This window comes from Electrona antarctica (assembly GCF_951216825.1).
Source record: "Electrona antarctica genome assembly, chromosome: 23".
Classification (NCBI taxonomy): domain Eukaryota; kingdom Metazoa; phylum Chordata; class Actinopteri; order Myctophiformes; family Myctophidae; genus Electrona; species Electrona antarctica.
Genome location: NC_136804.1, coordinates 21687733 through 21710090, shown reverse-complemented (window position 1 = coordinate 21710090; position 22358 = coordinate 21687733). Strand labels below are relative to the sequence as shown.

General features: G+C 44.7%; 1 protein-coding gene across 1 annotated transcript in view; it reads right to left on the bottom strand.

The window, feature by feature from the left end:
• Positions 1-22358, bottom strand: part of LOC306916628 (pleckstrin homology domain-containing family A member 5-like) — a 217303-nt gene that overhangs the window by 22540 nt on the left and 172405 nt on the right. Inside the window, exons 10-19 of the mRNA XM_079494589.1 lie at positions 18933-19033; positions 16664-16779; positions 14273-14518; positions 13572-13766; positions 12159-12884; positions 6218-6555; positions 5470-5717; positions 5042-5125; positions 2584-2703; positions 981-1034 (exon numbers count right to left, since the gene is read on the bottom strand). Of these exons, the coding sequence (XP_079350715.1) occupies positions 981-1034; positions 2584-2703; positions 5042-5125; positions 5470-5717; positions 6218-6555; positions 12159-12884; positions 13572-13766; positions 14273-14518; positions 16664-16779; positions 18933-19033 (2228 nt within the window). The remainder of the gene's footprint in view (positions 1-980; positions 1035-2583; positions 2704-5041; positions 5126-5469; positions 5718-6217; positions 6556-12158; positions 12885-13571; positions 13767-14272; positions 14519-16663; positions 16780-18932; positions 19034-22358) is intronic.

The following is a 22358-nucleotide window of genomic DNA, read 5'->3' as shown; positions in this document are numbered from 1 at the left end:
AAACCGATGACTGTAGACTAACTAAGCACGGCAGAAGTTGAGACTACAACAACCCAATGACTGGAGAGAGCCTCAGTAGTGGAGGAAAGGAAAAGGCATAATGACTGTACGTCTTTTTAAATGGAAAAGATAAGAAACAATCAGTATTATATAAAGAAAAATGCAGCACTAAGAGAGGTCTGGGACTTTTCAATCTCTCTGGATTCAGTGAAATGTCACATTTCACCCAGATAACAAAAAAGGCTATAATGTATATTCAACAGAACTCACATGGCACTGACAGTATTCAGGGTTTGAGGCCGTCCCCAGGCAAGTGCTAAACACAAAGTATCTAAAGTGGCTGAGCCAAGCTTACTGGGGTGTGTGCTATAATTTTGGAGGGGTGAGGGTACGGACAGATTGCACATGTAAAATCCCTTTGCCACTGGATTTGGGATTCTGACTGATCTGCTGATTTCAGTGTGTAATAACACAGTATATTGTAAATATCAGTGACACAGGCTCACCTACATGATTTAATCACACACCCAGTACAGCCTTTCTGTGTGAGGGCGATAATGCACATCAGCCCAAGGGTTGATAACTGTTATCAGCCCCATGGCTAATACAGCAGTAGCAGATCCAATCAGTGCCAGTAAAATAGCAGTGTACTTGTAACTGTGAATAACCTACAGTATGGGCTATGCTATGGTTATGTGATAAACAAATAATTATGACATTTGGTCATAGCCCTCAGTAACAAAACAGGCGACAACAAATACAGTGGAATATCTTTCACTTCTGGGAAGTGAAAACGGACTCTTAAAAAGTTCCAATGCTATAACTCAATGCTTCATTTATATTGCGGCCTTTGGAAGCAGTATAGGGCAGCGATTCTCAACATGTGTGCCATTTCCAAGTGGGCCGTGAGACAGAAAGGGTTGTGAACCTCTGAGTTAGGGATACAAACAGGGAAAACAGTATTTTAGAGAGAATCTCACCTGGCTGTCCAGGTAAACAAGGTTCCTCTGGAGGTGATGCGAAAGAACCTCAGTCTACAGGAGGTGCACAAAGGAAGGAGAGAACACGTCAGAAATGTGGAGGGGCGAAAGACCGAGCAGAAAGGGAAGTGAGGAGGGAAGAGGCTAACCACTTTAACCCCGGTGTCCCTATTTTGGGTGTGTTATTATTGTCGTACAAATTTGTCGAACGGTAGTGAAAACAGCCGACCTACCAGCTAGCACGTCACTTCAAGAAGTGACTGCGTGTGAGCTTGTAGCTCAGCTATTTTCGCTTTGTTTTTCATTTTAATGTATGAAACAGGGCTTAAGTGGTTAAAATAGGAGAAAAGGAGAGGAAAGGGGTTAAAGGTAACTAGAGAGAGGCTGGTGTGAGAGCGAAGGATAAAGGGAGGCAACACTATGCACACAGGTGCATAACTCAATTAATCACTTGCCGATTGTGTCTCCAAATGTCAAATATTTAATCACAGCAACACTAGGAGCCCATGGCGCCTCATGCAAAATCATAATATGGCATTGGTTAAGATTCCACACACCAAACCACATACTCTAACTTCCCTCTCAAAAACGTTACATGAATTGGGAGGCAGCAAGCGAGCAATGTGACACTCATGCAGTACTGCACCAAAAAGCTGTACAGTAAAAATACTGGAATCCTGAATGCCACACAAATATCATTTTCAAACCTGCAATGCATCATGCATGTACTCTTTGATTTGTCTTTATCGCTGGATTGTAGAATTTAATCTTCATAATCTTCATTTATAAACAGATCTGGGTCACACAAAAACAAGCGAAGCCCACCGCTGCGTTGGGGCTCAGGCCATTAATTCAAGGTGCAGGGGATTTACTGGGAGAAGCAGATATGAGCAGCAAACACACAGTGCATCCACTGGGATGCACGCTCTCCTGAATGGCTCGCCGCACCACAGACACCTCAGGCTGGGGATGGACGTAGTGCAAAGGTACATGCACACGAGCGCACACACACCCACACAGTCCACACCCACTGCGAAGTGATTCATCACCACCGTTCCCACACGTACGAACACACATCACACACCTCCAACGAGCACACCCATGCACGCCCACCCATCCGCGTTCCATCCATCAACCCACAGCTAATGCCAGACAAGCTTGTGGCTGTGCGCATGCGTGCACACACGCACGCGCGCACACGCACGCGCACACGCACGCGCACACGCACGCGCACACACACACGCGCACACGCACGCACACACACACACACACACACACGTGCGAGCAGGCGTTGCACACAAAACCAAAGACACACACTGACACATATAAGCACGCCCCACGGCGCTCCCTCCCGCGGGGTGCATGCGTTGGTTAGACATACTAACAGTCCGACAGGCATTAGTCCGACAACACTGTCGCTCCAGACATGTGTGGCAGGTTACAACTAACCCGTGGCTCCAGACATGCGTGGCTTCCTGTGAGGTTAGGTTTAGGGTTTGAGTTTTGGGTAGTCAGTGTGTCGGACTAATGCCTTTCGGACTGTTAGTATGTCGGATGCACCCCTCCCCCCCGCCGCGGGGCAGTGCTATGTGTGGGTTGCTACCTTGGGGTTGGGCCCCTCCATTCCCAGGGTCATTAGCTGGGCTACAGTGTGCTCCCGAAGGCTGTTGAGCTCGGCCTGCTGCCGCCGGAGCTTAATCAGCAGAAGGGTCAGCTCCTCGGGCTGCTCACATCACAGCGACACACACAGGACAAGAAAGAGCCGCCAACACAGTCTCACCATTAGCGTCGCGATCCGGAAACCAGGATGGAACAGGAAGGAACCGGATCCAACATTGTGAGGAACCCAGGAACCGGTTCCGTCACATTTTGGAACCGTTTCCGGGAACCGGTGTCACACTTGTCAGAGCTGGTACAGTATGTCGACTGTCTGCTATACAACAGGCTCTATGCATGCCCCAATTCCCTACGTTCCTTCACAGGTGTTACGATGATACTAATGAAGGCTCCGTTCCATTCTGGTCAAACAGAGTCAGGGTGCTGCTATTGTGCATGTTGGCTCACTGGAAACACTCTGCCACCCCTGTTTGTCTCAAAGTGTCCTTGAGTGGGTTCCAAATGGCCCAGAACGGCTCTGTAACTCTGAGTGTACAAATGGAACTCAAATGGATTTGGTTCCATTTGTATAATCTACAAGTTATGGGGGTCCTTGAAATTAAAACGTTTGTACACTAAATGGAACAGAGCCTTAATTTGGTATCAACGGTAACAGTAAAAGAAAGTAGGGAAGGAGCCCGGAAGTATTATGTTCTGTTGTGTTCTGTGTTAGCCGGGGAGCCACAGGCCCAAAAGCTCAATGGTTAAGGATTAACCTGTGATGTCATGACATACTTTTTATTTGTGTTTTTTCTATTCACTTGGTCATTAAGGTCCACAGAATGAGAGGTCTGCTCTGCCGGAAACATCGCGAAAAAAAAGGTTATGAACATTTTTGTATACCACACCATAGACAACCAATATAAGGCAAAATTTCATCATACTTTAAGTAGCATGTGACATGTCAAACTAGGGGGTTTTCATGATTCTGAATCCATTCCAAGCATTAGTTTTGCACGAAAAACATTCCTTGGCCTAAAACGGCCATAGCCATCATCACAAATGTGAGGTCAAGTGGATATGGTGCGAATTTAGGCCAAGTAGTGTTTTTCGTGCAAAATTAATGCTTGGAATGGATTCAGAATCTTGTTTGACATGTCACATGCTACTTAAAGTATGATGACATTTTGCCTTATATTGGTTGTCTATGGTGGGGTATATAAAAATAGCTATAACTTTTTTTTCTTTTGCGATATTTCCGGCAGAGCAGACCTCTCATTTTGTGGACCTTAACCCATTTTGACCTGAGATCAGATTCTAAAAATGTCTTCTACATCCTGACAGTTTTCTGAAAAAGCTATGTTTCTATGTCAGTGGTTCTTCGATTTTTCAAAAATAGCAGACCTACAAGCTCATAGCGCGCCACTCGGTGGCACGCTATGAGCTTGTAGATCTGCTATTTTTCAATAGCTAAAGCACAACATAATGCTAACACCAAAAGGGGTTCCCGCCCAAAATGGGTTAATGACCAAATGAATAGAAAAAATACAAATAAAAATAGCTTAGCTTTTTGTCATATGACATGACAAATGTTGGATGGCTGTCTTCCCGGCTATGTGCATAGATAGAGCCTATTACACTAGTGGTTCTATGTGCATAGATAGAGCCTATTACACGAGTGGTTCTCAAAAAAAAATGATTTCAAGGACCACCATAACTATGAGTGTGTACAAATATGTACCTGTAAGGATACATTTGGTTCCATTTGTACACTTTCAAAGTCACACACCTCTAAGGATCCACTTGGACCCCCCCCAAGTAGCCCAGAGGGTCCCGTGACCTCACTTTGAGAACCACTACAATAATATGTATGCAATCAATACTGTATTGAATTTGTGTTTATCCATGTGTTACTATATTACATTTACATTGCATTTGCATGTAGAAGTCGTTAAGGGATCAGAATAGTTAATTTTTTTTTCGAAAGGATCCCAAAACCCTTCTCACGTCAACAAACACAAACTGTTGTTGGTCTCAGTATATGTACGATGCAGGAAAAGCAAAGCCAATTTAATTTGCGCTGTGGTGAAATGGAACGAGGACAAGGGGGTTGTTGATGACTAACAGCTGCTGAGAGAAACAACAGCGGCAGCAAATAAATGGGCTGATAGGAAAATGGAGAGAGCAATTATCTAACATAATCATATGGAAAGAGACGTGTGTGTGTGTGTGCGTGTGTGCGTGTGTGTGTGTGTGTGTGTGTGTTGGGGGGTTTGGGGGGTCTGCATTCGTGTTTCATTTGCGCGTGAACAATGGAAGCAAGTCCCTTCATTTAATTAATTAATCTTCCCGTTGTTTGTATGATGTTCAAATTGTCTTCAGCAAAATTATAATTAGAATGGACTGAAAACCCCAAAACGGAAGGGTTACATTCAACATTCAACGGAGTTTGTCGAGCCACGTACCGTCTTGCCCTGCAGTGCCTGTGGGGTGATTGTCGGTGGTGGGATGCCAGTTGGCATGGACCTGCGGTCAGGTGGGTAGCCATACTGCAGGACAGAGATGGAACACAGACGCATTCAGTTCACACTGATTGGATTTGATCTATTTAAAAGGAACTCAATTCAGTCCAATTTAATTTGACCTATTCCATTCAGTTCCAAGCAAACTTTTAATCATCTCTCTCTCTCTCTCTCTCTCTCTCTCTCCTCTCTCCCCTCTCTCCTCTCTCTCTCTCTCTCTCTCTCTCTCTCTCTCTCTCTCTCTGCATGACACCATTGTGCGGCTAAGTATAAAACAACGCTTACTTGTAAGTGCTTAATTGGTTACTTGATCGATCGGAAAAGCAATCGATCGAACGATCGACGAGTTATGTGCCCTGCTCCGTTTATACCTTTGCGATGTGCGTCCTGTGTCGGCGGTCCAGCGTCATCACGTCGCCCCTGAAGACGGGCGAGGAGACCTCGGAGTGGCCGCCGCTGGGGTTGTGGGGCGGCGGCTGCTGCTGGCGCGGCGGCGAGAAGGTGCTGTAGAGCGCCAGCGAGCCGTGGGAGGGCGAGGTGGGGATGGAGTGGGCCACGGCGTGCTCCGATATGTTGCACATGGTCTTGGTGCTGGGCAGAGTGCCATAGTGGCCTGCACCTGGGGATGACAACCATGACATGGATATTCATATTTATGTTGGGCAGAATGCCATAGTGGCCTGCCCCGGGGGTAACAACATACTAGACAAAAATGTTCGGGAGGGACAAGTGTAAAAGAGATCCAGCAGAACTAAAAGTTGTGCTCGGGTGTTGCACTCTGAAAATGGCAGATCTACAAATAGATCTACAATTAGATCACAACGCGTCGCACTGCACGTTGTAGCTTGTAGATCGGCTATTTTCAGCACGCAACCAAGTGTAAAATCAGAAGTTACGAAGGCATCAAGGCCTGCCAAAATACATTTTTGGCGACAAAATCAACTGTAGATTTAGCCAACATGCTCGATGAAGGTCTGACCGACTGAAACGTTGCTGCGTAAATACAATTCTGTAAGTGAAGACAGTACAGTGTGCGGGGATTCCAGTTTCTAAGTAAAAACATACTATTACTTTTCCCACCACTGGCGGCTGTATATATATATGTATATATACACATACCTGAAGGAAGAGCCAGACTCTGCCTGGAGAAGGCCTGCCTCTGTTGCCACTCGTACAGCTGCCACATGGTGTCGTCTCGCATCGACCTTCTCTTCTCCGCCGTGCTGAGCGTAGCGGCGCACGAGCTGCCGTCGATGCCCGCCGCCCCCGTGGTGTTGATGGTGGAGGCGGGACGGAGGGCGCGGTCGTACGGCGAGCCGGCCACGCTGCACACGCTGTCCGGCCTCGGCATCATGCTGTTCCGGGGCAGCGTGCGGTAGCCCTCGGGGTAGCGCGGCACGATGCTGGGCCGGTGGCTGGGCATGTTCCTGGGCAACGTCTGGTAGGAGGTGATGCTGCTGGGCAGGGGGAGAGGAGAGTTTCCACTGACTCAATGGTTTATCAATGGTAGGACAGTAACTATAAAGTGGCAGAGGAGGCACGTCATCTATACACTCTAATAGGCTGGGTGCCGGATCAAACAGAGTAACAGATCAAGAATTAAAAAAAAGTGTGTACACCAATTTCTGCTCCCAGACATATCTTTACTTTGGTGTTCTAACCCTTCTGGAAGGGAACTTTATGTACAGTATTCGAAAATGTAAAAAATATAAAAAAAAGATGCTGCTATATCATTTTTTTAAAAGTTTTTCAGACAACTTAGGTCAGGATTTAGAAGGTGTTTTTAGAATCACATTAGACAATTGACATGGGGGTGAAAAATGGGTTACAAAATCGTGGGATAAAACATATTTAAGAAAAAAAAATACATTTTGATGCAGATAATTTTGTACTTGTAACTCATTTTGAATTGCGGACTTTTAATTGTAACGGAGTAGTTCTACATTGCAGTATTGATACTTTTACTTAAGTGGACAATGGAGTACTTTTTCCACCACTGAACAAATGTTAACACATATGTCAGCGGCATAAGCAGCACTGACTCATCTTTTCATTCCGGGTTTCATTCTAGAGGAAGTTTGCTCCGCAGGCCGGTGGCCATGTAACAACCCCAGAATACTCATTAACAGCGACTAGCGCCCCGAGACTCCCGCTGAAAAATACCTGCACTCACCGCGACCCCCAGCATCAAAGCCCTGGCGAAGGATGAGGCAATGGGAAATGGTTTAATTATCTGTATCTGTAGTGTAGTGTAGTGTAGTGTAGTGTAGTGTAGTGTAGTGTAGTGTAGTGTGTGTGTGTGTGTGTGTGTGTGTGTGTGTGTGTGTGTGTGTGTGTGTGTGTGTGTGGGGTGTGTGAGAGAGATGGGGGGGCATATTAACATGTGTATGCATATTTCAAACAAAAGGAAATCACAATCAAATGCATAACAGCGTAATAATCTGTGTGTGTGTGTGTGTGTGTGTGTGTGTGTGTGTGTGTGTGTGTGTGTGTGTGTGTGTGTGTGTGTGTGTGTGTGTGTGTGTGTGTGTGTGTGTGTGTGTGTGTGAGAGAGAGAGAGAGAGAGAGAGAGGGACTGTGTGAAAATGTGTGTAAAATTTAATTTAGATGTGTGAAAGTATCAAGGTTGCAGAGGGGAATTAAAATGCATAAGGCTACAGACTCATGACTGCATGCTTAAAATAGATCCGCTAATAGAAACCACTGCATTACCCAACTCAACAGGATAGTACTTAGCTTTTGGATTAATATTATCCATGTCCATAAATAGGTAATGTATGCCAGTTTCAGTTTGCAGACTGTAAATTGTAATAGAAACGTGTGCTACTCTGTGGTGCGCCAGATCCCCGCCAGGCCAGGTTGCCTATAACTCCAGGGCTGTGTTAGTTGAGGGGTGCAGCCTTAGGACGGGCTCACTAACCACTCCGCAAAAGGTGATATCTCGCTCAAACATTGGAAGCCGATGAATTGAATTTGGACAGATTTCCCACAAGCTCACTGTGAGCTTGTAGTTAGCCTACTATTTTTGGAAACAACATTTGCTGTAGAGGGGAAAAGGAATGGGGGCCTAGTAGCATATACAGGTAGGTCTGCTTTCAATATGGCTCAGACTGTGACATTATTTATAATGCAAAGAAGAGTAACATCATGATTATAAGAACCAAGGAAGACTGTAAACTGTCATTTCCAGTCTTTTTTCTGTCTGGTACTGCCCTTAAGGTCTGTGATGAGGTCAAGTACATAGGCCACTATTTAACAAATGGCCTATCTGATGATAGGGACATCTACAGGCAACGTAGAATGTTATGTGCACAAGCTAACATGATTGTTCGTAAGTTTAGTATGTGTTCAGTTTCGGTGAAGTCCACACTATCTAAATCTTTTTTGCCAGTGGCGTGCACAGACATTTAGAGGGGCAGGTGCTCAAGTGGAAAAAGGGCACTTTGTGCAGCGCGTGGAACCGGCCGGCTGCCTTAATAGTGTGAGATTTATAGATTGTGGGGCCTAAATAATACATTAGAAGCTTTTTATCAAGAATTGATCAATGTTACCATGGTCCACATACTGTACAGTGTAACTGTACAAAAAGTTTGTTTGTTTTTCGAAAGGGCACATTGCCAAAAGGGCAGGGGGTGCTCTAGCACCCCCTAGTGTCTATCTGTGCACGCCACTGTTTTTTGCACACCTATGTATACTGACCACTTGTGGCAGCGCTACAAAAAGAGCATTATGCGGAAACTAAATGGGGCTTATAATGATGCCATGAGACTGCTGCTTAAAGTGCCATGCACGATGCAACAGTGCACGCAAAATGTGTCAGTATCGGTGTACCCACCTGCTCCGCCGTGCTGCGGAACCTCATGTATAAATCTAAGTGTAGGTTGTCTGATTCTGCCAACAGCAGTATTTTAATTCTGACCAACCCTTTATTGAGTTTAGCCAGGTTTGTTTCTAAACTGTGGAACCATTGGCGTGTAAGCCTGTATATCAATTTATGTTTGTCTTTGGATTTGTATGTTTTTTATGTCACTATATGCATATGGACCATGTGTCTTTATTTAATAAAGTTTGATTGATTGATATAGACCCCTGGGGGGGATTACATTATTTATACTTCAATGACAGTCACATCGCAACGTACTGTATTGTTATTTTCTTGCTGAATACCGGTATTCAGTTAAAGGCCAAACATGGATGCAAACAAGATAAAGTCAAAACAGAAAAGGAAAGGAATGCTACATGGTTGCATCAGTTACTGAGCGCTTATGTGTTTTGTTAAAGGAATGGGCTAGTAACTGTCAATAGCAAAAACAAGGCAATGTTGAGACAATGGAGTGATAATATAAAGAAGACAGTGACCAAGCGAGCGACCGAATGACAAACTAATAGACAGTCAAAGTCAAAGATACACACACACACTTTCACACACACACGCGCGCGCACGCGCGCGCACGCACATGCACGCCCCGGAATGGGCTGCCTGCATCTAGCAGCATTGCAAACATCTATAAATAATAAATAACGTGACCGTTCTTCAGTAGCTCGAACGAGACGTTAGTGATGAAAATCAGCCACATGGCAAACACAGCCACGTTCCCGGCCACTGATAACAATGACAAATGCAGTTTGGGTTTAGTGTTCGGTTCACATACTCTGCACTCATTAAAAGGCTCGCTCCCATGACTTATTCATGTCGACGGCACGGCAAGGCAGAGAGAGAGAGAGAGAGAGAGAGAGAGAGAGAGAGAGAGAGAGAGAGAGAGAGAGAGATGCAGGGGACAAGAGATAGAGCAAGCATAGAGGTGGAGAGAGAGTACATGGCCAAAGATATGAGCCAACCAGGTGAATAATATAATATCACATATTGTGGTTTAACCTTTGTTTTTAAATGAAATATCCGAGACTATTAAAATGACATGGAAGATGTTTCTTAACATATTGCTAGTTTGACCACTTCGAATGGTTCAATCTTCAAATAATAACCGAAAATAGCCAATCTACAAGCTTGTATGTCGTCTATTTTTGCTGTGGAACATGCTGCCTTCATATGGAATCAGTCCCACTTGGGATATCGTCCCCGGGGCCAAACCAGTGGGCCCCGTCACACACGTTGGGAAGCACTGCTCTAAAGTCTAAACCACTGCTTCCCAAAGTTTTTCATGAAGGACCCCCAAATTGACACTTATTAGCCTGCGGACCCCCGTTTGAAAAGATATGCCAGGGAGAGAGAAGAGAAGAGAAGATTTTTACGGCTCTAGCAGTGATTCTAAACCTGTTTAATTTGGAGCCCCAGGTTTGACATGCATTAGTCTACAGACCCCTATTTAATGGAATTTCTATCTCTGGGACCCCCAATTTATATTGTAAAATCAATGTTAATTTAACTCTGAGAGTGTACAAATGGAACCAAACGGACCCGTCATTTGTACACTCTCAGAGTTACAGACCCATAAGGGTCCATTTGGTTCCAATCTATCATTTAGCTGGGGACCCCCTGGAACTCCTTCAAGGATGCTCTAAAGTCTAAACGACACCATTTCTCCCAACACTGATACACATCTGTGTGGACGGAGCGTTTTCATCTCCCTCTGGACACATGCTCTGTCAGAGCTAGGGCAGAGCGAGGGAGATACAGAGAGGAGAGTGTAAGAGAGATGGAGCGGGAGTAGGAGCAGAAATTAGGAGAAGAGGAGAGATGAAAGACAGCATCTGTTTTTATGATCTTCTAAAACTAGGGTTACACGAACGCTTGCCCCTGCCCGTGGTAAGGGAATTAGATGAAAGTTGTTATTATGTATGAAGGAGATTCAGGCATTTGGCTGCTTTTTTTTGTAATGATTTTGGCGCTAAACGCAGTGGTGGAAAAGGTACTCTATTGTTTTACTTAAGTAAAAGTATCAATACTGCAATGTAGAACTACTCCATTACGGAGGAATTAAAAATGTACTTGAGTAAAAGTACATTTAGCCATACAAATAGCCAAAATGTATATATAGGGCTGAAGTGGTTAATGTATGTTTTGTAATAATCCAAATCTACAAAGTAACTAACTAAAGTTTTCAAATAGGAGAAAAAGTACAAATTTTGCCTCTGAGATATAGTAGAATAAAAACTATTGTAAATACAAAGTACAAATACCTCAAAATTGTACTTAAGTACAGTAGCCTACTTAAGTAAATGTACTTTACACCACTGGCTAAACGGTACATGTATTGAGGTTGCGGTACAGTCAGACTCCTGTGATCTTCCATATAGAGAAACTGTTATGTACCGTTTATAATGAAGAGACTGTTTGAACAGAGCTTCACACAGAAGGGATATAGGGTGTAAAAATGTAAGTGTATAACATATAGCAGAATAAAAGCGGTGAACGTACTTGAGAATCAATCTCCATGAGGTATGCTTCCACAACCACATACACAATTAACAGCACAACGTTAAAAAAAAAAGGATCCCATGTTGCTTGGCAAGATGCCTCATTTTCTTCACCAAATGGAGTTCTAGCGCAGGTTGAGGCAGGAACATGAAGTCAGCTGACTGTCAGCGGATGTCCCTGAGCACCAACTACCCACACGTTCACTAAACAGAGAAGACTGCTTAAAGGGATAGTTCAGGCCCAAAATAACTTTTTTTCCTATCGATTCCACACCAGGCCTTGAATTCATGAAGTTTTTGTTTTGTTTTCATGCCTAACAAAAATAAATACATTTAAGCTAGGCATTGTATGTGTTTGAACAAACATTATGGGGTGTGATCGTTATGGAAGTTAATTGGGGATAAAACAATATAACACAACAAAGGCACACATTATCAAAATTCCAATACTCAAACTTTCATAATCACATCCTCCACTTACGTCGAAGTGTCGAGGAGGTGAGCATGAGGCAAGGACGGAGGAACTGACTTTAAGAAATCAGAAAAAACACTCCGTGTCACACAGCTGGCTTGCTGTACCACTCTGGACTCCGGATATAACTAACATTTGGGAGGTGAACGATTTACGGGTCACACTGGAGGAAGCAAGCAGACATACATTTGACTTTTATAAAAACAGTCTTACCTCCTGGCGTCATCGTCTGGCCCTCGTGTCCTGTGCGTGCGGACCCAGTGCTCCAGTTGCTGCATGGAGTTGGTCCTGGACAGCCCTCTGCAGTCCTGGCCCTCGTGGGCCTTTCCTGAAGCTCTCCCCAGGGTGCCTTCAACCTCCCCGGGGCTGCAGTCCGTGGGCTGCTCCCCTGAACCGGTGCTAGCCCCGGCCCCCGAGCCGTTGTGCAGGGCCAGGCTGGCCGCCTGCCCTTGGCGAGAAGCCGTGACGGCGGCCGCGATGGCGGCCGCCTGGGCCGGCTGAAGCTTGATGCTGTTTATCTTTGTCAGAGTCCTCTCCGAGCTCGGGTCCCTCTGGAAGCCGTACTTCTCCCCGTCGCAAAGCGTGGCGTACCTGTCGCCTTCCCTGAGGGTGGCGTACTTGCCGCCTTCTCGCAGCGTGCTGTACTTCTTCACCTCCCTCACGGTGCCATATTTGTCCACCACATGTATGGCGCCGTGCTTGCACTCGCCGCCCTCCCTCAGTGTGCCGTACCGCTCCTCCCTCAGCGACAGCTGCCTCTTCACCTCCTTCTGCGGGACGTGCTTGGGTTGTTGGTCTTTCTGGAGCGCGTGTCTGTCGCCCACCTTCTGCAGCGCGTACTTCTCGCCGTCCTTCGTGAGCAGATACTTCTCCCCGTCCTTCTGCGGCGCGTACTTCTCCTCGGGCGGCGCCGCCGGGGCTGTGTACTTGTCCTTGGGGCTGTGTCACAATCAGGAAGTGTCACAACGTGGCGATTAATCGTCAAACAAATAATTGTGATAGACGATTTAATTGTGTGTGTTTTTATTTTTTGGAACATATGAATAGAAAGGATGTTTGTTTGCTTTTTGGGCTTTGTAAACAAAAATGGCACTGGGCAGATTATGACGAATGACTGAAATATATAAAGAAAATACTGACATATTTAATAATTGTATACTTTCAAAATATTTCACATAGTGGAAATAGTCCATCTACAAGCTCATGTAACGATGCATTGTGAGCTTGTAGTGAGCTCAGCTGTTTTTTTAAAAAACGATAAATGAAAATCACACCAACGTGTGAACTGAACGTGTGCGTGTGCTGCAATGGTCAATGGGTGAGTTTGTGACTGCTGCTCAACAGTGCCACTCAGTGGTCACCCAGCGGTACTTTTTAACTCTAAAGGTCCCTGCACACTGCTGCGTTTTTTTAGATTTTTAGCAGCGTTTTTCCGAAAAAACACGTCCAGTCTGCAAGGACCTTTAACATACATAGGGACATAGGGACAGACGAAGCCAGTCATTGGAGCGATGTGCGGACAGACACAAGAACAACGACTGCACAAAAGACAACCACGATCGTCTCCAAATAACTGTGATTATAGGAGCGATCGTGCATAATAACTGCGACGCGGGCCTTGCTTACTTGTCGTCGTTGGCCTTCTGTGCGGCGGCGTACTTCTCCAGGTCCCGCTGGATGGCGAGCACCTCGCTGTCCCTGTGCAGTGCGTAGCGCTCGCCGTCGCGCCGCAGTGTGTACTTCTCGCCGTCCTTGTGGAGCAGGAGGCGCTCTCCGTCCTTCTGCAGCGTGTAGCTCACACCGTCCTTCCTCAGCGAGTACCTGTGTGGCCCATGTCGACAGTTAGATTTAGTTTGGCTCAGTGGTGTAAACTAGTACAATGGGCTCTATGCACACACGACATTTTGGGAAGAAATGGTACTTTAATTACATTTTGATACCAATACTTTTGTACTTTCTTTCAAGCAAATTTGGAATTCCGGACTTTTTACTTGTAACAGAGCAGTTCTACATTGCAGTATTGATACTTTTACTTAAGTAAAATAACTGAGTACTTTTTCCACCACTGCATTTTCGTTGTGGTTTTAAGCCCAAACCACACTAAAGGGTCGCAATGCAACTCCTTGCAACCAAACGGTTGCGAGTAATGCATGGCCACCCATTGGTGTGGTTTGGGCCATTGAATTGAACCAGATGAATCACTTGGGTCGACATGTAACAGGACATATCACACCGCTGGGACGAACGCTAAAAACCGTCTCATCCCATCTCGACCCTTTGGTGTGGTTTAGGCTTTTAAGTGTACAAAATGAACCCCGCGAGTATACCTCTCGCCGTCTCGCTGTAGCGTGTAGTACTCCCGCTGCTGGCTGTTGTTGTGCTTCTCCGTGGCGGCGTCTTTGTGCGGGGCCCGGCCGCGCTCGTCGGCACGCGACAGGGAGTGTTGCCGCTGCGTGGTGGCGGGTTCCGTGCGGTTCCGCTCGTTGTTCTGGATCTCAGGCCGCGTCAGCGAGCGGTGGTGGTGGTGGTTTAACAGGTTGTTCGTCTGCTGGTCCGCTTTCAACTTGTCTAGTCTGACGGGGGGGGGGGGGGGGGGGACAGAAATAGTCTCACACAATTACATAATGTAGTAGATGAAATGCTATTTTGATCAATGGCTGTTGATAATGACTAATGGTACCAACATCAATGCAGCATGGAATTGTGAACAATCCAACAACAAAATAATATATACATTTATTGTCTTGTCTTGTTTTGTGTTCTTTGGTGGTCTGTACGTGGCTCAAATGCTGAATAAATAATGGGCCGTGATATGAAAAGGGTTGAAAACCACTGCTGTATAGTGTGATCAAGTATAGTATACGTTAATTTACGGAAAAACACCAAAAGTTAGAATATGGAGAATTGGAGATAAGAGGTTTCTGGTGAGGCTGTCGTCCTGGTCGCTGTTCCTCTCCGGTCCACTTTCATTCTACTGTATATAACCCAGGGGTGCCCAAAAGGTAGATTGCGATCTACCAGTAAATGACATGGTCTACCAGACCACATGACATGGCCCTAAAACATAAATTAATCAAATACTAAAAAAAATATTTTGGCATCTGCCACTTGAATTAAGGTGACTTAAGTGATTGACATCAAGTAGGTCCTGTCGGCTCATTTCACAGCTTCTATAGTAGGCAAAACCACAATGTAATACTTTGTTTTCAAGAGTGTTAGGTGCATTACAAAGATACCAAAAACTATCAATTACAATTTCTCCCCTCTATTCCCATTCCGAGTATGTTTGTCTTAAATATGTAATGCCAACGCCGCTATTCAGATTCAGATTCAGATTCCAGATTCCAAAGGTACTTTGTTTAACAATTTTCAGGAATGGGAAGATGTATTTTTATTTTTTTAGTTCTCAAGTCAAAAAAGTGTGGATCTACTTCAGGGAGTAGAGAGGAGCAGAGTGGAACCAGGCTGGCTAAACAGACGTTTGCATTTCGTTTTGGTAAATCAATTGTTTCTCGAGGGCCTATTTTCCGCAAGACTTCTCAAATCAATCTGAGCTTTGAAATGGATTCAAACACAAGAATAGCATTACTTTGAAAAAGGAACAGAAAAAACACCACAATCACATTTAAAGCTGCTATAAGTGCTGCTATGGTCGAAAAAAACCCGGTCGCAGTGACTAACCAATCAGGAAGCAGACAGGCAAATCGACCAATGACAAAGCTTCTAGGAAAATCTTTGAATGCAGATTGCGGCCCCTAGATGTGTCACAGAGACTAAATTATTTTTGGGAGCGTTCTACCCATTGCTGGCTGTCTGAATACCAAAAACAATAAAAAATAAAAAGGTCATTAAAATGTTGACATATTATTGCTTAATAGCAGCTTTAATGTGTTGGATTACCCTCAGGTTTCAAGCCTTTGCAAGTTGATTCTCAAACCCTGGACTTTGAGAATCATACAGTAGGCCTATATGTACCATTTACGTGTAGCCTACTTTCAAGAGAACGGGAACAAACCCAAGGTCTAACAGTACAGTGGTCTATGTTCATGTATAATATATGGCTAAATACATGGCTTAAAGCTTCATGAATTTAAATTGCTGTTCTCTTTCTGTTCTGTATTTCAGGGGTTTCCCAGACCTTTTAGTTCGTGACCCAGAAGAGACACATTTAATGTGTCTCCCTAGGACCCAAACTAGCAGTGAAAATATCTACAATATCTACAAGCTCACAATGTGTCACCATGTGACATGTTGTGATCTGCCATTTTGTATCATTTTCTTTTATGTATGTATGTGGCCTTGTGGTTAGAGTGTCCTGTCCGCACTGAGACTGGGAGGTCGGGGTTCGATCCCTGGTCGGGTCATACCAAAGACTCAAAAAATGTGAACCTCCCCACTACGGCAAGTGTTGGATTGGGTTAAGTCCCTGCGACATACTAGCGCCATGTCCAGGGGGTGTACTTGTACATCAAGCTACAGAAAGAGGATAGGCTCCTGCCCTATAGGCCTCATAGCTTGTCAATGCTTACTACTATATACTATGAATATATTTTTGCGTCTGAAAATGTGATTTATTATATTATTATATTATAATTTTATTTATTTATTTCATTTTGAAAAGGTTGTGAAATAAATACTTTAAAAAAAAGTAAGAAACAAAAAAGGGACCCATGGAAATGTGTTGTGCTGTGTGTGTCCGCCCACAGTGTCGTTCTGACCTTCTGATTGGCTCAGTGTGGACGAGGGCGGCGTCTGTCATGACCTTCATCCAGGCCTCCATATCTTTGGCTGTGTCCGTGCAGAAGTAGTATGTCCGCATGTTGGGGTGAGTGGCCTGCAGTGGTGGAAAAAGTACTCCATTGTTTTACTTAAGTAAATGTGTCAATACTGCAATATAGAAATACTCAAGTACTAGTAACAAGTTTTCAGATATATATTTTTGCCAGCTGCTGTGTAAGCACAGCTTGTCAATGTTCTCTCTGCGGTGCTTTTACGCCCACTTGCTGTAGTGGAGACCTATGTTTCTCATTGGCTGTACTGACAACCTATCGTCCTGATTGGTTGCCTCATCTGTAGGCAACCACACACTTTTTGCCTCTAGCCGACCTCTCAGCCATGGGACACAAGGCAGCAGCTGGTAATTAATTTATGTCATAATTTCCTGTTTAAATAGCTACAAGCTCTACAAGCTTGTCGATCGACCATTTTTAAACGGCCGAATTGTGTATAGGGCTGAAGTGGTTAGTGTATTTTTTTTACGATAATAATCAAAATCTACAAACTAGTGACTGACGTTTTCAAATAATTGTAGTGGAGTAAAAGTATAATATTTGCCTCTGAGATGTAGTGGAGTAGAAGTACCAAAAATTGGAGAAAAAAAATGTACTTATACACCTGTGTGGTGGCCTGCAACCAGAGGACACCACATTGATTAAAAAGGTAACATTCCCTGCGTTGACATTAGCTGCAGTGCCTTGAAGCGTAACAGTTTATGATCAAAGTAAAAATAAAATAAAACTAGAAATGCACTCTGTCGAGTTGCCAACTTGTGCCTTGCACACAAGTAGGCCATACATGGCCTACTTGTGTGCAAGCAGAGCGTGCAAGTGCTTCTACTAACTAATGTCTATTAAAACTGCTGTTCTAAGTCCTTTAGTTAGTGACCTTATACCAACCCTCAAACGTACCTTAGTTACGTCACCATCAACAGCCAATAAGGGACCACCATTCTTACCCACGTACCTTAGTTACGTCATCAAGAATGGTGGTCCCCCATTGGCCGACATACAACACCGACATACGCACACCGACATACAGTACGCAGCCGATTACAGTACTTGCGCACTCTGCTTGCGCAAGTAATGACAAAGGCTCATTATTAAATCTAATTAAAATAGAACCCACGGCAAGGGCCATGGAGTGGCACTCAGCGTTCTGAGGGCTTTTTTTTAATTTACACTGCCCACCCAAATGAGGTAAAATGGTATAGGCCTATGGTGCATTTATATAGCGCTTTTATCCAAAGCGCTTTACATAGAATGTGCATGACATTCACCCATTAGCAGACAACCATTTAAGAGCAGATAGATATACATCTATAACAAACAGGTTGTAGGTCTGCTATTTTTGAAAAATCGTGAAAATGTGGCATAAATCTTTTAATATATATTCTTTCTGAGTGTCACTGACATAGAAACATAGTTTAAGAAAACTGCAATTTTTTTTAATCAGCCTCAGGTCAAAATGGGTTAGATATAAAACCACAAGTTTCAGCTGCTTGGCACATACAGTACACCGCCCACATGGTGCTGCGAGTAAACCTCGAGTGTATATGCCTGATCTAGCTCGCAGGCTATACATCATAGCATCGTTCATTTCGTAGAGTAAAACATGACAAAAAATGTTTGTGAAATGCTATGATGACAAAAACTATGACTGAATATACTGCAATTTCGTCAAACAAATACAAACTAGATGAAAATGTTAGGGAGGGACTAGTGGAGAAGAGACGTGGGGGTATAGCGTTGCATTCCAAAAATAGCCGATTTACAAGCTCACAGCGCGTCGCATGACTCACAGCACGAATGACTGTGAGCTTCAGTTCTGGAGCGATTCCCACGACCATATATTGCCATATTGAATTGAAAACTGCACAAAATGGCAGAACCCGTAGGAAAACCATAAGGGGTCTTCACACCTTCGGGCTTGATCCCTAATTAAAAACAAAATGTGGTGAAGGCAAAAATCAAGGGACCCATAGAAAGGTCTCTGCGACTCAGTGTTTGGAAACCATGCAGTGGTCAAAATCAACTGTAGATTTAGTAGACAAAAATTGTACAATGTTTAGCCTAGTCCACTAACTCCGTGAAATGAACACTGCATCAATGATACAAGAAGGTTGCGCAGGGGTGTGTGTGTGTGTGTGTGTGTGTGTGTGTGTGTGTGTGTGCCTGTGCGTGTGTGTGTGTGTGTGTTGTGTGTGTTCACCTTGAAAGCGTACTTCCTGCTGATGTGGTCGTCCACGGACAGCATGGAGACGTGGAAGCTGGGCAGGAGGATGCTTCCCAGGATGCCTTCCTCCTTGTCATCTGTACCACAGAGGAAGAAGAGAGGTCAGACCATGAGGCATGCTAACCAAGGGGGCAGGCAGACTTTCCAACGTTGAAGCTCTGGGTCCTAGTGGTAGGAGGAGGGACTACAGGCGGACCCGTGGATTCATGACCGGGAAACCCCGTGCAGCTGGGCTTTAACGTTGAGCGCTCGGTTGCCCTACGTCACTCAGGACCTCAAAGTTGAGGTCCGGGGAGGGACTTCCGGCAGTCTTCCGGGTGCTTCAAAACGCCACTGAGCAACTTCCACTGACATGAATAGCTGGGGGGGGCGGAGCTTCGCGCCAGTTCAGACTCTATTATATATATACTCTATGATGCTAACAGGCGCTACAACGCAGAGGAGGGGCTTGTGATGCTAAGGTGTCGTATAGCAAAAACTAACCATTTCTATTAGAGAGAAATACAAAACATTACAGCCAGGAGGCGCTCTTATCATCGTACATCCTCATACTGTACATCATCTCATTCCAGCCAATCAGAATTTGCGTCCTCACCTTCGTCTCAATGTTTGTGTTACGCAATGTTTGTGTTTACACAAACACTCAAAATGGTCCATTCATTGTCAAATGCAGCTGTGTATGTATGTATGTATGTATGTATGTATGCGTGTACAGTATGTGTAAGTCGTTTATGTGTACATGTCACAGAAAACTGCAACACGGTAACTGTCATTTCCCGACCGTTTCGGACGCGGGAAGGCCTGCCGGAACTGTGCCGGTCCCCTGGGTGCATTTCTGGGGGTCTGGATGTTCCGGGGACCCCCCGGGGACCCCCACACGGTAACTGTCATTTCTCAAAGATGTTTCCCAAAAATAATCAAAGTACAGTACAGAGCACAGTACACTACAATACAGTACAGAGCACAGTACAGTAACTAACTAACAATAAATGTATCGTTTTTTTTATATTTTAGTCATGACGCTATGTTCACCTGTCACCATGAAAATGTGGTCTCACTTCCTTACTGGACTACAAAGACACACCTCGATGCAGCCTCCCCCCTCTCCACAAGGAGGGGAAGTGCACTAAAGCATTATGGGCATTGTAAGAATTCAGCAATCCAGTCAAACCCACAGCCAACAGACTTCATTATTTTTCTGGCCATAGGGTGCACATTTTAAATTGTGCTACTGTTATCTACTACAAATACTATTAACATTGAGTGACTGTAGTTTCTTCCAGCAGTGAAGTCTATCTGTGTGTGTGTAATCCACGTAACTTGGGAACCGAGTGGTCAGAGGCTCCAGGAAGTAGACAGGTCCACAAGTACATTTTAGGCATTTTATTTACCTTCAAAAGTGCAGTGCAAGCTGGCGACAAACGTACTAAGTACAAACTGAAAACTATACCCAAGAAAACAAACAGGAACTGTTACAGGCTTTTTCTCCTACAATGAGGCCCTGGCTCGCAGCTCTCCCCTGATGTCTATTACTAGCATCAAATCAGACTGAACTCCCTTCACCTGCAGCAATCCTGCTCTTAACCCATTCAGGCCTGACGTCGAAATAAAAATAAAAAAGTTTTCTAAATCATGACAATTTTCTGAAAGATTTGAGGCACATTTTAACGATTTTTCAAAAATAGCAGATCTACAAGTTCATAGCGCGCCACTCGGTGGCGCGCTATGAGCTTGTAGATCTGCTATTTTTCAATAGCTAAATTATAACAATGTTTAAAACACCAAAAGGGGTTCCCGCCCCAAAATGGGTTAATGGTTAATGTGGTTAAACGCTAACGTGACATGGATGCGTTCCAGGTCTCAATGGGTTAAACAGGTGGGGCAAACCATCCCCTAATCAGTAAGTGGTAATTAATTAACTCAACCACACAGCTAACTGACATCTGGACAGGGCAATCATGTTGATGACGTCATCATGTTGATGATGTCATGTAGAGGAGGAGCAGGACGGTGGATCTGAGAGTATGAACACAAATGCACGCACAAATGTGACAAATATTTGGGGATTCACTTCCTTATCCTGCTGTGACACGTACGTGCCGTTGTCTAGAGGACTTGGATGAGTGTTAAGTCATGCCGTTGACTTTGAGAACATGCCGGTGTGTTTATCTACATCCAGGGTGTGATGTCTGGCAACCCTAACAGGATGATTGAACAAACTCTGCCAGGGCTTATCAGAGCGTGACAGACAGACAGGCAGGCAGGCAGGCAGGCAGGCAGGCAGGCAGGCAGGCAGGCAGGAGAAAATTTACCTGTGTTCACAAAAATGCAGACACTCACACAAAGCTGGGCATAGGAAAGGCTAGTATCCCTCAAAAAACAGCGCCCTCTGCTGTTTGTTTGCTCATGATCTGTTCTTGAGAGATTCAACGAAGCGTACCAAGCTCTGAAACCCCACACTGATCAAGTCAATACGTATTAACACCACCACCACGACACGAGACACCGTCGAGCCACAGTGCTTACGGCTGCAACATTAGTGTTGCCTCTCGCTGGGCTTACTGTACCGACCGACGCTGCTTTGATCAGAGCAACAACACACAACAGACACCAGCATGCAGCCTGAAGTGGAGCCCAGTCTGTTTGCTCTAACCAAGCTGCTATAATACACAGAGGCTGCAAGCTTTTCCCCCCCCATCATATCTACTGATGAATTATTGAGATGGAGTCAGAGAGAGAGAGAGAGAGAGAGAGAGAGAGAGAGGGAGGGAGGGAGGGAGGGAGTGATGGAAGTAGTACACAGATCTGTTGTTTTCAAGGTAGCCTACTGTACTGGATTTCAGTGAAACGCAATATAATCGACTGTCAGGAAATATGTTCATGTTTCCTTTTTATTTATTTAACATCATGTTTTGGTTGCCTTCCTCACTAGCGGCCAGGCCCACTGAGGAACTTCTGAGGAAGGCGGAAGACGCTGTGGACAGAAGTTTGTTTTTGTGGGGTTGAGCACGCACTACTGGATTCATCAAGATCTCTGGGCTTGTCCAGAAATGTAGTCTACCGCCCATACAGCTTATGTGTGGCTGAACAAGCTCCTAGTGCTGGAAACGCTGTGGAAACCCTACTGAATATCGTCGCTTTCGCCGGCAGAAACCTTGTATAATCTCCATAATTTCAATTTATGTTTGTTTTATTTTTTTGGTAAATGAATGCCCTACTTTGTCATACTACAATGTCACACAAAAGTAGCAAAAATCGCCAATCTACAAGTTCACAACGTGCCATGCTTGCGACAGTGGTGACGTGAAGTGGCTTTAATAAACATTGAACCGATTAAATATATTAACACATTATGTGCCCTTTCATTCTTTCAAAATAGCGACGTGGGGTGCCCATCCGAGT